Genomic DNA, 14,780 nt, shown 5'->3' with positions numbered 1-14,780 from the left:
AGTGTCCAAATACATACACTTACACCCTGCTTTGGTTGTAGACAGATGCTCTAATCGAGTCTACCTCTCAACCCCTACAGCTATTAATAGCATGCGCAATAAGTTTTCCAGGACATGCTTGAAAACAAGAGAAATATCAATGTATCCCTGCTGGTAAAATATTTTATAAATAAATAAGTGAATCAACTGCAACACTAACCACCAGGGAGGGGGCGCTAATGAAATCCCTACTTCTAACAGTAGACCACTTACTAGACTGAGAATCTGAGATCACATGATTTAGGGACGGAAAAAACACAAAAAGGTCCCATTACCATACCCCCCCCCACAAGAAGATAATTACCCTCAATTTAACATCATCACCTTTTTTGAAACAATGGTTAAACTTTTCTTTGATGGTGCTTTTAAGACTGGTTTGCTCGCAGCCTTCTCAGCATTGCTGAATATGAATGAATATGAACAAAGTGGATAACTAGTTTATTTGCAAACACCTATTAAAAAACATGAATAGTATGAGTATACAATTTTAAACAACATTGCATTGTATTTCTATTTACCTTATTCTTTCAGTATCCTTTGTTGAAGCAGCAGTGCACTACTGGGAGCTAGCTGAACACATCTAGTGAGTCAATGACAAGAGGAACATATGTTGAGCAACAATCAGCAGATATAGCTCCCAATAGTGCATGGCTGCTCCTGAGCTTACCTAGGTATGCTTTTCAACAAAGGAAACCAACAAAACAAAGCAAATGAGATAATACAAGTAAATTGGAAAGTTGTTTAAAAGGCATTTTTTTTCCTCAGCTGTTTTATAGCTTACAAAATGGGTAAGAAAATCTTTTAAACATGAAAGCCTAGAAGCCTGCCCTACAATTCAAGAGCCAGATATGGTCAGGCTCCTTAAAAATAGAGCATGGCACATAGGTTTGAGAGTCCACAATACCCTGTACCTTATAGTAATGGCATGTAGTCTACTCCATCTTTTTTGTAGCCACTGGGAAAACTACACTCCCCAGTAGGCTGCAGAATAAAGAGTGCATGTGCACATGCTCACACAGCACATTATAAGAGACAGACAGTGGCAGCTCAAAGAGAGGAGAAAAGATCCAGAAAAACAGCAAATGTAACTACAGAGCAGCAAGGGGTGCATATTTAAAAGGTAAATGCTCACCATCCATAACAAATTCCCTCAAAAGCTGCCAGAATATCACCTCAACCTGGTTAACCACCTGTGTAAGGCAGCCACTTGTAATCCTTTGCCATTCCTTATCCCATGGCTTTATTTATTTCAACCCAAGTTGCGTTCATAAGGTTTACTTTGGTACTAAATCAGTATAGGATGTTATTAGAAAACAGAATGTATATTTGTGCTAAATAAATTAATTCCTATCCGAAATGAGCCGCCCTGACACAAAATGTTTGTGAGTAACTGCTTAGTTCCCCAATACATATTTTAAAGGTCAATTCTCTCCCTCTACAAATAGGTCATAGTTTGGCTATTCGTTGAACTAAAGCTAGCAGAGGGAAAAGTCCAAGAGTCTTCTGGGACGTTTCTATTTAAAAAAAGATGGGAAGCTAAATGACCAATAGGACATGGGTCGACAAATCTGTTTAAAATTTTGGAGCCAGTAGCAATATTTAGAAGTCGGACACACTTTTAGGAACCAGACAGTGGTATTTGTATCTAGATAGATGGAGAAAAGTCCAAAAAGTTAGGAGCCAGGGGTAAAAAGGTTTCCAGGCTCCTGGGTTTGATGAGCCTTGTAATAGGAATGAGTGTTTTATGACAAAATGAAGCAATTACATTTACCGTCATTTTGTTTTATCTGCAGTGCCGTCAGACATCTTTTTCATGCTAACTGGGCTGGGAAATATTTTATTGACACAATAGTTGCTTGTTATTTAACTTTGCAAACAAATTAACAGAAAAATCAAATGTTTCCAGCAGAAGATGAAAGTTCAATCTTGATCTAATGCCAAGGGACAGAACGTTGATGGTACCTATACTTCACAACATTCCATATTTACAGACATAAAAAGTCCACATTATAAAATTGTCTGGTATGGAACAATATCCATTAACACTGTTTGTGAATAGCTTGACAGTTATCTTTTAAAACAGCTGTAGCCAAACATGAGCAATTTGGGATCTAGTTTGTAAAGCTTTAATAGTGCTATCTACTAATATATGAGCTACTAGTTCAATGCTGAAATATAGATTTCTGATAAATCGATATTTAAACAAACCTTTGAGGTGAACAGGCAGCGGACACTAAATCTTCTACCCGGATATACCACTGCATAAGCACTTGCTTGTGTAACACTGCTTCCTGCTTTCATGCAGCAGCAGGACCTGTCAATCATGCCGAATGAACATGTTCAGGGTGTTTTTATGTCCGCTGCTTCTCACACTGTGGAAAGCAGGATCGAACCCCACAAAAGCTCAAAAACAGCATCTGCTGCTTAATACTTTGAGCCCATAAAGTGGAATTATAAAGCAGAATTCACAGGGACAGAACTCACTGAATTGTCTAAGAAAAAGAGTGGAACCTGGAAGTCCCAGAGAGATGAGAGCTGCCCCCCACAGAAAGTAATTAAACTCTCTGTGATAGAGAATCTCACAAGAGAGACCAAGCTTAAAAAAAAGGGAGCAATATAAATTTTCAATTTGCAGCAAATACAAATTAAACAAATATTTTTACTACACTTTAACTTGCCTTTACTTCCAGTTTAGTATACACTTCTTCTCCGTCTGTTAAGTGTATTGTAAATTTTGAGCAAACTTCACCTGCATATAGCTGGCGAGATGGACCTGCCTTAAAGTAATATTTACTGAAGCTGACCAAAGTTAATTTATTGAATAAATGCTAAACTCTTTAAATGCCAACTATTTATTAGCGTTCAGTCAATGCACACAATTTTTTTTTTAATTTTTGTTTTACTTGATTAAAAATGTAAAATATTTTTTTTAAATCATTCAAATCATCACGTTACACAAAATAAAATGATGAAAAAAGTTACAGCTAAAGGTTTCAGGCCATAAAAATGTCTTGCAGCTGTAAAAGTGGCAATTTAATGGGACAATAAAGTAATTTATTTTTATATACACACACACACATACTATATATAGCAGCAATAAAGAACTAAACTGCAAAACACCTGTATACAAAAAAGGTCACTTTATTAATGATTTGTGAACTACTTTAAAAGACCTGGTGAATATGTTTATCTTATCTTCCTTACATGTTGTTAATTAGGGTTGGCTGTAAATCAATCAGTTTGTCTGTTCTAAACAAATCACTTTTGTAGCATTTTAAAGGAAACTAGATAAACTATTTGCTTTTCATCCCATCTAAGAAGTGTGGGATAACCACAATTGTTACACAAAACTGAGGTGATTAAAGGGGCAGTGTACTATAAAATTGTTTGCCCCTTAACACGTTTCCAATTACTTGTACCAGCTGCAGGGTATAAAATGTATGAGAAATGGCTTCTTTGGGGTTATTTTGTAAATGAATGGCTTGAAGGGAAAATTATCAATTTCTGCACACCCACATGCTTATTTATATTATCTGTTTGTATACCAAAGCCCAATACTTAGAGAAAACATTTGAAAATAAACATTTCATTACTTATTCTGTAATAAAGGAGATATTTGTAAAAAAAAAAAAAAAAAAGGCTTAATACATTTCAGTAGATAAAATGGATCATTGGGGATAAATTAAATGGGAGAAAAAGCTGCAATAAGAAAATGCTCTAAATACATTCAAGCATTTTCTTACTACATTATTGCTCGTCTTTACCTATTTAAAGGGAGTAGAAACAGCCCCAGGCCAAAAAAGCAGCAGAGTCAGTTAGGGGCATATGTGTAGCCACCAATTCAGGCACAGTAGTATATTAAGGAGTTACAAACATAGTTAAACACAAAGTTGCATGCAATAGTGCAATAACAAAAAAATAAGGATTTTTTTTTAAATCATTTTTTTATTTAAATAAAAAATAATAAAATGCTTTATGAGAAAAAAAATCCAAGTATAGTTTTCCATTTAAAATACATCACCCAAAGGTTATCTATCCTGAAATAAGAATTAGTTTTTATTATGTAGCTTGAGGCTGTATATTTATGGCTGCAGTGTTTGCATTTTTGGTAAATTGATTAAATTTGCCAATTCATAATGTAATTCTCTCTCAGATGTTTCTGTAAGATTTTAGGGATTTTTTCCTATCTAGAAGATATTATCACAGATGCTGGGTTTTGCATTTCTCAACTGTGAATGTGTGCCTGCAGAGAAAACATGCCGCTTCTTTACAGCAAAAATAGAATAACAAAGGGGTCAAAAAACCACCTCAAATCGCACTGTTCCTCTGCAAATCTTTGTACACAGAATCAACCCCTTACTTATTTCAATGAATAGATTGCTTGGAGTGGAATATATCAGCACCATGATTTTTTGACAGCAGGGAGCAGTAAAAATAAAAGTGAAACCTTTGTTAGTTTTTCATGTGGTCCAGGCTGACGTAGTTAGTCTACGTTTTTGAAATATATTTTGTTTAACCACGTCCGTTAACAACCATGGATGTTAAACCCCTTTCACATTATGGGGTTAAATAGCGCAGATCTTGCCAACAACAATGAAACCATGCTACTGCAGCTACTGGGTATGTCCATGTCTTTAAGGGGTTAAGCAAAAACAATACATATGCTACATGGCATTGTTTAACTTAAATAAAACTATTTAAATTGCTATTATTATTATTATGGTAATTATTATTATTTTCCTGCATCTAATAAAGTACAGTAGAAAATGTGTCCAAATATGAATGATTACCCTATTAAGGGCCAGATTACAAGTAAAGTGCTAAATATCGCTTTTGTAATAGCGATATTTGCTCTCCACTGAGTAATACCAGTGCACGCTAATCTGTGCTGGTATTACAAGTTGTAAGCAATGCATTGTGCTCACAAGGGCGGGCTTCCATAGGCTCCCTCGTTCTCATGCCATGACACACAGCATGAGAACCTAGCGGGGGTAAGTCATGCAGCAATGGCAGCAAAGTGTAAATAATTACATTGGGGGCGGGGGGGTTATAAAGAAAAAAAAAAAAAAAAAGAAAACTAGCAGTTAAATTTGGGGGCATTTGGGGCACATTTATAAAATTAACCAGAGATCTGATCTCTGGTTAATTTTATATGCGTTAATGGCTGGTTATTTATCGGGTGCCTGCAAACAGTAATTTTCAGATAAAAAAAAAAAAAAAAAAATACTGTAAAACTAATCCAAAAAGTTATTAATTTAAAATCGAAATCTTCATCTAGTTGTAAACATTAAGATTATAACAAACCAGCAAGAACACCTTCATGTAAAAAAAAAACAAAAAAAAAAACGGTTAAATTTTAATTTAAATCATATCCATCCTCAAACCATTTTCTTACTGCAGCTTTATGTCCCTTTAATATAAAAAAAATATATTATGCACAAAAAGTTAATAAACTCAAAATTGAACTCCCCATAAATTCATGAAAATTAAAAAAACTTTACACCTTAATTTTTTTTCTTGCTTTTGCAGTATAAAGCGTATATGCCACACACTCCCTAGAGCAGGGGTCAGCAACCTTCGGCTCCCAGATGTTTTGGAACTACATTTCCCACGATGCTGAGACACTCTTTAGGCTATCTGAGCATCATGAGAAATGTAGTTACAAAACATCTGGACGCCGAAGGTTGCTGACCCCTGCCCTAGAGAGACTCAAGCTCAGTTAAAGGGACAGTTTACTCAAAAAAATTCTTATATTGCCATTTCAAATAGTTTATTTAGCCTGTCGTATCCCCACCCATCCTGAAAGTTTTTGGCCTCAAGGCCAAGGCTGTGTTAACACAGACAGTAGAAGAAATTACACTCCCAGTGGGTTATAGAAGAAATAAGGTAATACAATTTTAATTTTCCATTGTTCTCTTCAAGTATTGGCGATTGGTTTACGGACAGATATAAGAAAGAATCAGGTATATGTACACAAATGTGATAAAGTAATGAGATCTGATTATACCTACAAGCTCAACTCATTTTATCAGGGTGTGGCTTCAAAACACAAAATCAGCTAATTCATATACACAAATAAGCCTTAAAAAAGCAAATCTCATACATTTTTTACTCTGCAGCTGGTAAAAAAAAGTAATTGGAAACACATTAAGGGAAAAACTATTTTACAGTATACTGTCCCTTTAAGTATGATGCAAATTGCCTGATCCAGCGTTGTAGATTAATCAGTGATTGATTAGAGCACTGCACAAACCCATTTACTGTTAGACCTAATCAGCCACAATCAATGAGGAATTTTGTGTTATGTCCCTTTACGTAAAAGTGATTAGGACAAAAACTACCAACATATGTCTTCAGACTCAAAATACTTAGGTTTAATCACACACAAAAATCTGAGGTCTTCTGTATCCTATAGCATTAATTGATATCTAAATTGTTAAAGGTATAGTCTAACTAAAAACATAATTTATGCTTACCTGATAAATTCCTTTCTCCTGTAGTGTAGTCAGTCCACGGGTCATCCATTACTTATGGGATTATATCTCCTCCCTAACAGGAAGTGCAAGAGGATCACCCAAGCAGAGCTGCTATATAGCTCCTCCCCTCTACGTCATACCCAGTCATTCGACCGAAACCAAACGAGAAAGGAGAAACTATAGGGTGCAGTGGTGACTGGAGTTTAATTTAAAATTTAGACCTGCCGTAAAAACAGGGCGGGCCGTGGACCGACTACACTACAGGAGAAAGGAATTTATCAGGTAAGCATAAATTATGTTTTCTCCTGTTAAGTGTAGTCAGTCCACGGGTCATCCATTACTTATGGGATACCAATACCAAAGCTAAAAGTACACGGATGACGGGAGGGACAGGCAGGACCTTTACACGGAAGGAACCACTGCCTGAAGAACCTTTCTCCCCAAAACAGCCTCCGAAGAAGCAAAAGTGTCAAATTTGTAAAATTTTGAAAAGGTGTGAAGTGAAGACCAAGTTGCAGCCTTGCAAATCTGTTCAACAGAGGCCTCATTTTTAAAGGCCCAAGTGGAAGCCACAGCTCTGGTAGAATGAGCTGTAATTCTTTCAGGAGGCTGCTGTCCAGCAGTCTCATAGGCTAAACGTATTATGCTACGAAGCCAGAAGGAGAGAGAGGTAGCCGAAGCCTTTTGACCTCTCCTTTGTCCAGAATAAACGACAAACAGGGAAGAAGTTTGTCGAAAATCTTTAGTTGCCTGCAAATAAAATTTCAGGGCACGGACGACGTCCAGATTGTGCAGAAGTCGTTCCTTCTTTGAAGAAGGGTTAGGGCACAATGATGGAACAACAATCTCTTGATTGATATTCCTGTTAGTGACTACCTTAGGTAAGAACCCAGGTTTAGTACGCAGAACTACCTTGTCTGAATGAAAAATCAGATAAGGAGAATCACAATGTAAGGCCGATAACTCAGAGACTCTTCGAGCCGAGGAAATAGCCATTAAAAACAGAACTTTCCAAGATAACAGCTTGATATCAATGGAATGAAGGGGTTCAAACGGAACACCCTGTAAAACGTTAAGAACTAAGTTTAAGCTCCATGGCGGAGCAACAGTTTTAAACACAGGCTTAATCCTGGCCAAAGGCTGACAAAAAGCCTGAACGTCTGGAACTTCTGACAGACGTTTGTGTAAAAGGATGGACAGAGCTGAGATCTGTCCCTTTAACGAACTAGCAGATAAACCCTTTTCTAAACCTTCTTGTAGAAAAAAGACAATATCCTAGGAATCCTAACCTTACTCCATGAGTAACTCTTGGATTCGCACCAATGCAAGTATTTACGCCATATTTTATGGTAAATTTTCCTGGTAACAGGTTTCCTAGCCTGTATTAAGGTATCAATCACTGACTCCGAGAATCCACGCTTTGATAGAATCAAGCGTTCAATCTCCATGCAGTCAGCCTCAGAGAAATTAGATTTGGATGTTTGAAAGGACCCTGAACCAGAAGGTCCTGTCTGAGAGGCAGAGACCATGGTGGACAGGACGACATGTCCACTAGATCTGCATACCAGGTCCTGCGTGGCCACGCAGGCGCTATTAGAATCACCGATGCTCTCTCCTGTTTGATCCTGGCAATTAGTCGAGGAAGCATCGGGAAGGGTGGAAACACATAAGCCATGTTGAAGACCCAAGGTGCTGTCAGAGCATCTATCAGAACCGCTCCCGGGTCCCTGGACCTGGATCCGTAACAAGGAAGCTTGGCGTTCTGGTGAGACGCCATGAGATCCAGATCTGGTTTGCCCCAACGCCGAAGCAGTTGGGCAAATACCTCCGGGTGAAGTTCCCACTCCCCCGGATGAAAAGTCTGGCGACTTAGGAAATCCGCCTCCCAGTTCTCCACGCCTGGGATGTGGATCGCTGACAGGTGGCAAGAGTGAGACTCTGCCCAGCGAATTATCTTTGAGACTTCCATCATCGCTAGGGAACTCCTTGTCCCTCCCTGATGGTTGATGTAAGCCACAGTCGTGATGTTGTCCGACTGAAACCTGATGAACCTCAGAGTTGCTAACTGAGGCCAAGCCAGAAGGGCATTGAGAACTGCTCTTAATTCCAGAATGTTTATTGGAAGGAGTCTCTCCTCCTGAGTCCATGATCCCTGAGCCTTCAGGGAATTCCAGACAGCGCCCCAACCTAACAGGCTGGAGTCTGTTGTTACAATCGTCCAATCTGGCCTGCTGAAGGGCATCCCCCTGGACAGATGTGGCCGAGAAAGCCACCATAGAAGAGAATCTCTGGTCTCTTGATCCAGATTCAGCATAGGGGACAAATCTGAGTAATCCCCATTCCACTGACTTAGCATGCACAATTGTAGTGGTCTGAGATGCAGGCGTGCAAAAGGTACTATGTCCATTGCCGCTACCATTAGGCCGATTACCTCCATGCATTGAGCCACTGACGGGTGTTGAATGGAATGAAGGACACGGCAAGCATTTAGAAGTTTTGTTAACCTGTCCTCTGTCAGGTAAATTTTCATTTCTACAGAATCTATAAGAGTCCCCAAGAAGGGAACTCTTGTGAGTGGCAATAGAGAACTCTTTTCTACGTTCACCTTCCACCCATGCGACCTTAGAAATGCCAGAACTAACTCTGTATGAGACTTGGCAGTCTGGAAACTTGACGCTTGTATCAGAATGTCGTCTAGGTACGGAGCTACCGAAATTCCTCGCGGTCTTAGTACCGCCAGAAGAGAGCCCAGAACCTTTGTAAAGATTCTTGGAGCCGTAGCTAACCCGAAGGGAAGAGCTACAAACTGGTAATGCCTGTTTAGGAAGGCAAACCTTAGGTACCGATAATGATCCTTGTGAATCGGTATGTGAAGGTAGGCATCCTTTAAATCCACTGTGGTCATGTACTGACCCTTTTGGATCATAGGTAAGATTGTCCGAATAGTTTCCATTTTCAACGATGGAACTCTTAGGAATTTGTTTAGGATTTTTAAGTCCAAGATTGGTCTGAAGGTTCCCTCTTTTTTGGGAACCACAAACAGATTTGAGTAAAACCCTTGTCCGTGTTCCGACCGCGGAACTGGGTGGATCACTCCCATTAGTAAAAGGTCTTGTACACAGCGTAGAAACGCCTCTTTCTTTATCTGGTTTGCTGACAACCTTGAAAGATGAAATCTCCCTTTTGGAGGAGAAGCTTTGAAGTCCAGAAGATATCCCTGAGATATGATCTCTAACGCCCAGGGATCCTGGACATCTCTTGCCCAAGCCTGGGCGAAGAGAGAAAGTCTGCCCCCCACTAGATCCGTTTCCGGATCGGGGGCCCTCACTTCATGCTGTCTTAGGGGCAGCAGCAGGCTTTCTGGCCTGCTTGCCCTTGTTCCAGGACTGGTTAGGTTTCCAGCCCTGTCTGTAGCGAGCAACAGTTCCTTCCTGTTTTGGAGCGGAAGAAGTTGATGCTGCTCCTGCCTTGAAGTTACGAAAGGCACGAAAATTAGACTGTCTAGCCCTTGGTTTGGCTCTGTCTTGAGGCAGGGCATGGCCCTTACCTCCAGTAATGTCAGCGATAATTTCTTTCAAACCGGGCCCGAATAATGTCTGCCCTTTGAAAGGTATGTTAAGCAATTTAGATTTAGAAGTCACATCGGCTGACCAGGATTTAAGCCACATCGCTCTGCGCGCTTGAATGGCGAATCCGGAGTTCTTAGCCGTAAGTTTAGTTAAGTGTACTACGGCATCAGAAATAAACAAATTAGCTAGCTTAAGGACTCTAAGCTTGTCTGTAATCTCATCCAATGTAGCTGAGCTAATGGTCTCTTCCAGAGACTCAAACCAGAATGCCGCCGCAGCCGTGACAGGCGCAATGCATGCAAGGGGTTGTAATATAAAACCTTGCTGAACAAACATTTTCTTAAGGTAACCCTCTAACTTTTTATCCATTGGATCTGAAAAAGCACAGCTATCCTCCACCGGGATAGTGGTGCGCTTAGCCAGAGTAGAAACTGCTCCCTCCACCTTAGGGACCGTCTGCCATAAGTCCCGTGTGGTGGCGTCTATTGGAAACATTTTTCTAAATATAGGAGGGGGTGAAAAAGGCACACCGGGTCTATCCCACTCCTTGTTAACAATTTCTGTAAGCCTTTTAGTTATAGGAAAAACGTCAGTACACGTCGGTACCGCAAAATATTTATCCAGCCTACATATTTTCTCTGGAATTGCAACCGTGTTACAATCATTCAGAGCCGCTAATACCTCCCCTAGCAATACACAGAGGTTCTCAAGCTTAAATTTAAAATTTGAAATGTCTGAGTCCAGTTTACTTGGATCAGATCCGTCACCCACAGAATGAAGCTCTCCGTCCTCATGTTCTGCAAATTGTGACGCAGTATCAGACATGGCTCTATTATCAGCGCACTCTGTTCTCACCCCAGAGTGGTCGCGTTTACCCCTAAATTCTGGCAATTTAAATAATACTTCAGTCATAACATTAGCCATGTCTTGCAAAGTGATTTGTATGGGCCGCCCTGATGTACTTGGCGCCACAATATCACGCACCTCCTGAGCGGGAGACGAAGGTACTGACACGTGAGGAGAGTTAGTCAGCATAACTTCCCCCTCGTTGTCTGGTGAAATTTTCTTTACATGTACAGATTGGCTTTTATTTAAAGTAGCATCAATGCAATTAGTACACAAATTTCTATTGGGCTCCACATTGGCCTTTAAACATATTGCACAAAGAGATTCCTCTGTGTCAGACATGTTTAAACAAACTAGCAATGAAACTAGCAAGCTTGGAAAATACTTTTCGAATAAATTTACAAGCAATATAAAAAACGTTACTGTGCCTTTAAGAAGCACAAAGAAACTGTCACAGTTGAAATAACAATGAACCAAATTAGTTATAGCAACCAAATTTTCACAGTAAATGCATTAAGTTAGCAAAGGATTGCACCCACCAGCAAATGGATGATTAACCCCCTAGTACCCAAAAACGGATAACAAATTAATATAAACGTTTTTATCAGAGTCAAAAGCACAGTCTCACATGTCTGCTGTGAGTGATTACCTCCCTCAAAACTAGTTTTGGAGACCCCTGGGCTCTGTAGAGACGTCCTGGATCATGGAGGAAGAAATAGGAAGACTGTGACTGAATTTTTACTGCGCAATAAAGCGCCAAAATAGGCCCCTCCCACTCATATTACAACAGTGGGGAAGCTCAGTAAACTGATTTTATTCATAAATAAACGACAGCCATGTGGAAAAATAATGCCCAAAAAGTTTTATCACCAAGTACCTCAGAGAAAAACGATTAACATGCCAGTAAACGTTTTAAAAAACATAATTTATGCTTACCTGATAAATTCCTTTCTTCTGTAGTGTGATCAGTCCACGGGTCATCATTACTTCTGGGATATTACTCCTCCCCAACAGGAAGTGCAAGAGGATTCACCCAGCAGAGCTGCATATAGCTCCTCCCCTCTACGTCACTCCCAGTCATTCGACCAAGGACCAACGAGAAAGGAAAAGCCAAGGGTGAAGTGGTGACTGGAGTATAAATCAAAAAATATTTACCTGCCTTAAAAACAGGGCGGGCCGTGGACTGATCACACTACAGAAGAAAGGAATTTATCAGGTAAGCATAAATTATGTTTTCTTCTGTTAAGTGTGATCAGTCCACGGGTCATCATTACTTCTGGGATACCAATACCAAAGCAAAAGTACACGGATGACGGGAGGGATAGGCAGGCTCTTTATACAGAAGGAACCACTGCCTGAAGAACCTTTCTCCCAAAAATAGCCTCCGATGAAGCAAAAGTGTCAAATTTGTAAAATTTGGAAAAAGTATGAAGCGAAGACCAAGTTGCAGCCTTGCAAATCTGTTCAACAGAGGCCTCATTCTTGAAGGCCCAAGTGGAAGCCACAGCTCTAGTAGAATGAGCTGTCATTCTTTCAGGAGGCTGCTGTCCAGCAGTCTCATAAGCTAAACGAATTATGCTACGAAGCCAAAAAGAAAGAGAGGTAGCGGAAGCTTTTTGACCTCTCCTCTGCCCAGAGTAAATGACAAACAGAGAAGACGTTTGTCGAAATTCCTTAGTCCTCTCACACATCCTATCTAGTCGTTGGGTGCAAGAGAATGACTGGGAGTGACGTAGAGGGGAGGAGCTATATGCAGCTCTGCTGGGTGAATCCTCTTGCACTTCCTGTTGGGGAGGAGTAATATCCCAGAAGTAATGATGACCCGTGGACTGATCACACTTAACAGAAGAAATAAAATTATGAAATGTTATTAATAAGCCTGCTGCTAGTCTCTTTCACTGCAGTGGGGGCTCAAATATAAGTTAAATGTATACAGTATTTTCTTAGTTAAGTTCCATTCCCCAGAAATACCTCAGTGTAAACATACATACATATCAGCCTGATACCAGTCGCTACTACTGCATTTAAGGCTGCACTTACATTACATCGGTATTAGCAGTATTTTCTCAGTCAATTCCATTCCTTAGAAAATAATATACTGCAACATACCTCCTTGCAGGTGAACCCTGCCCGCTGTCCCCTGTTCTGAAGTTACCTCACTCCTCAGAATGGCCGAGAACAGCAAATGGATCTTAGTTACGACCGCTAAGATCATACACAAACTCAGGTAGATTCTTCTTCTAATGCTGCCTGAGAAAAAAACAACACACTCCGGTGCTGTTTAAAATAACAAACTTTTGATTGAAGAAATAAAAACTAGTTTTAACAACCACAGTCCTCTCACACGTCCTATCTATTAGTTAGGTGCAAGAGAATGACTGGGTATGACGTAGAGGGGAGGAGCTATATAGCAGCTCTGCTTGGGTGATCCTCTTGCACTTCCTGTTAGGGAGGAGATATAATCCCATAAGTAATGGATGACCCGTGGACTGACTACACTTAACAGGAGAAATTAAACTTTCCTGATTCAGACTTAGCATGCAATTTTAAGCAACTTTTACATTTTTGATATCTTTATTTTTGGTTCAGCACCTGGGAAGCGCTTGCTGATTGGTTTCCAAATGCAGCCACCAATCAAGCAGGCACTACCCTGGGTGCTGAACCAAAAAGGGACGAAAAAAAGAACAAAGAAGAGAAACCAAAGAAAAATGAATAGGAGTAAATTAGAAAGTTGCATGCTTATTCTGAATCATGAAAGTTTAATTTTGACTGTTCCTTTACAGTTAAAAATAGAAGACTGTTAAAGTAGATATATAAACCTGACACACAGTGTCACATAATTATGTACACACACAAAAATTGCTAATCCTACTTTAGGCCATATAGGAAAACAAATGGTGATGTACACAAATCACCAATTACCCCAAGAAAGAAAGCATGTTTCTTTAAGAGGAATACACACAAGAATGTGTCCAATCAGTTATCAATTCTACACTCTCAATGTAATGGAAAAAAAAAAGTGATTTGTTGTTATCAGAATGTGCAACTTATAAACTACTTACCCAAAGATTAAACTCAGTATGTTCGCTGCCTCTTGTTGGACTCATCTCTTGGAGACTCTGCCTGCATCACTTTAAGTTTAATGCCATTCACAATCTTTCCATGTAATGTGGCAATCGCTTCATTTGCACTGGATACATCAGCATATTTGGCATACCCAACGTTTTTCCCAGGAACGATATAAACTTCTATCAGATTTCCAAACCGACTACAAAAGAACAAACAACAGAACTAAACAAACAAGTTTGCCCTTTCAGTCATCATCCTGCCCAATGCAAACTAAAGTTATATTTGCATAGCTCAAAACCCTGCTGATACAGTCCACAATGCAGTGCTATCTGGTATATCTACCTTCAATGCAGTTATAGAAGAAGCTAGCAGGACTATAAACCCATGAACATTTTAAAAATGCTTCTCACACACAGAAAGGCATATTAAAGTAAAAAAAAAAAAGTTAAAAAATCACAAAATATTGATGTCCATATACATTCACTAGACAACACTGCAGCTTTACAAATCTTACCAAAACACATCCTCCATTAAGTCCATAGTCATTGGGTGAGGATTAAACACAATGAAAAGCCTCTCTTTTGATTGGGAATCACTGGGTGCTTTCTTCTTGCATGGTGGGAGGTTGGCATCTGTCTGCAGCTGTGGTGTAACTGGGGCAATAGGGGATGCATATCCTCGATCATAGGCCTGTAGAAAAAACAAAGTATTTAAATGGTACATCTTGGTATCCTTTGTTTAAAAAAACCCCATAAATAGATAAGATCAGGAGCAGCAATGC

At 39.6% G+C, this 14,780-nt stretch overlaps 1 protein-coding gene across 3 annotated transcripts in view; it reads right to left on the bottom strand.

Moving 5' to 3' along the window:
- Positions 1 to 14,780, bottom strand: part of RBM45 (RNA binding motif protein 45) — a 53,387-nt gene that overhangs the window by 6,696 nt on the left and 31,911 nt on the right. For all 3 annotated transcript variants that reach the window (XM_053698500.1, XM_053698499.1, XM_053698498.1), the window contains exons 8-9: positions 14,514 to 14,689; positions 13,993 to 14,198 (exon numbers count right to left, since the gene is read on the bottom strand). In XM_053698500.1, the coding sequence (XP_053554475.1) occupies positions 14,006 to 14,198; positions 14,514 to 14,689 (369 nt within the window). In that variant the 3' untranslated portion in view covers positions 13,993 to 14,005. The remainder of the gene's footprint in view (positions 1 to 13,992; positions 14,199 to 14,513; positions 14,690 to 14,780) is intronic.

This window comes from Bombina bombina, chromosome 1 (assembly GCF_027579735.1).
Source record: "Bombina bombina isolate aBomBom1 chromosome 1, aBomBom1.pri, whole genome shotgun sequence".
NCBI lineage: Eukaryota > Metazoa > Chordata > Amphibia > Anura > Bombinatoridae > Bombina > Bombina bombina.
The sequence above is the reverse complement of the archived record's forward strand: the minus strand, read 5'-3'. Positions and strand labels throughout refer to the sequence as shown.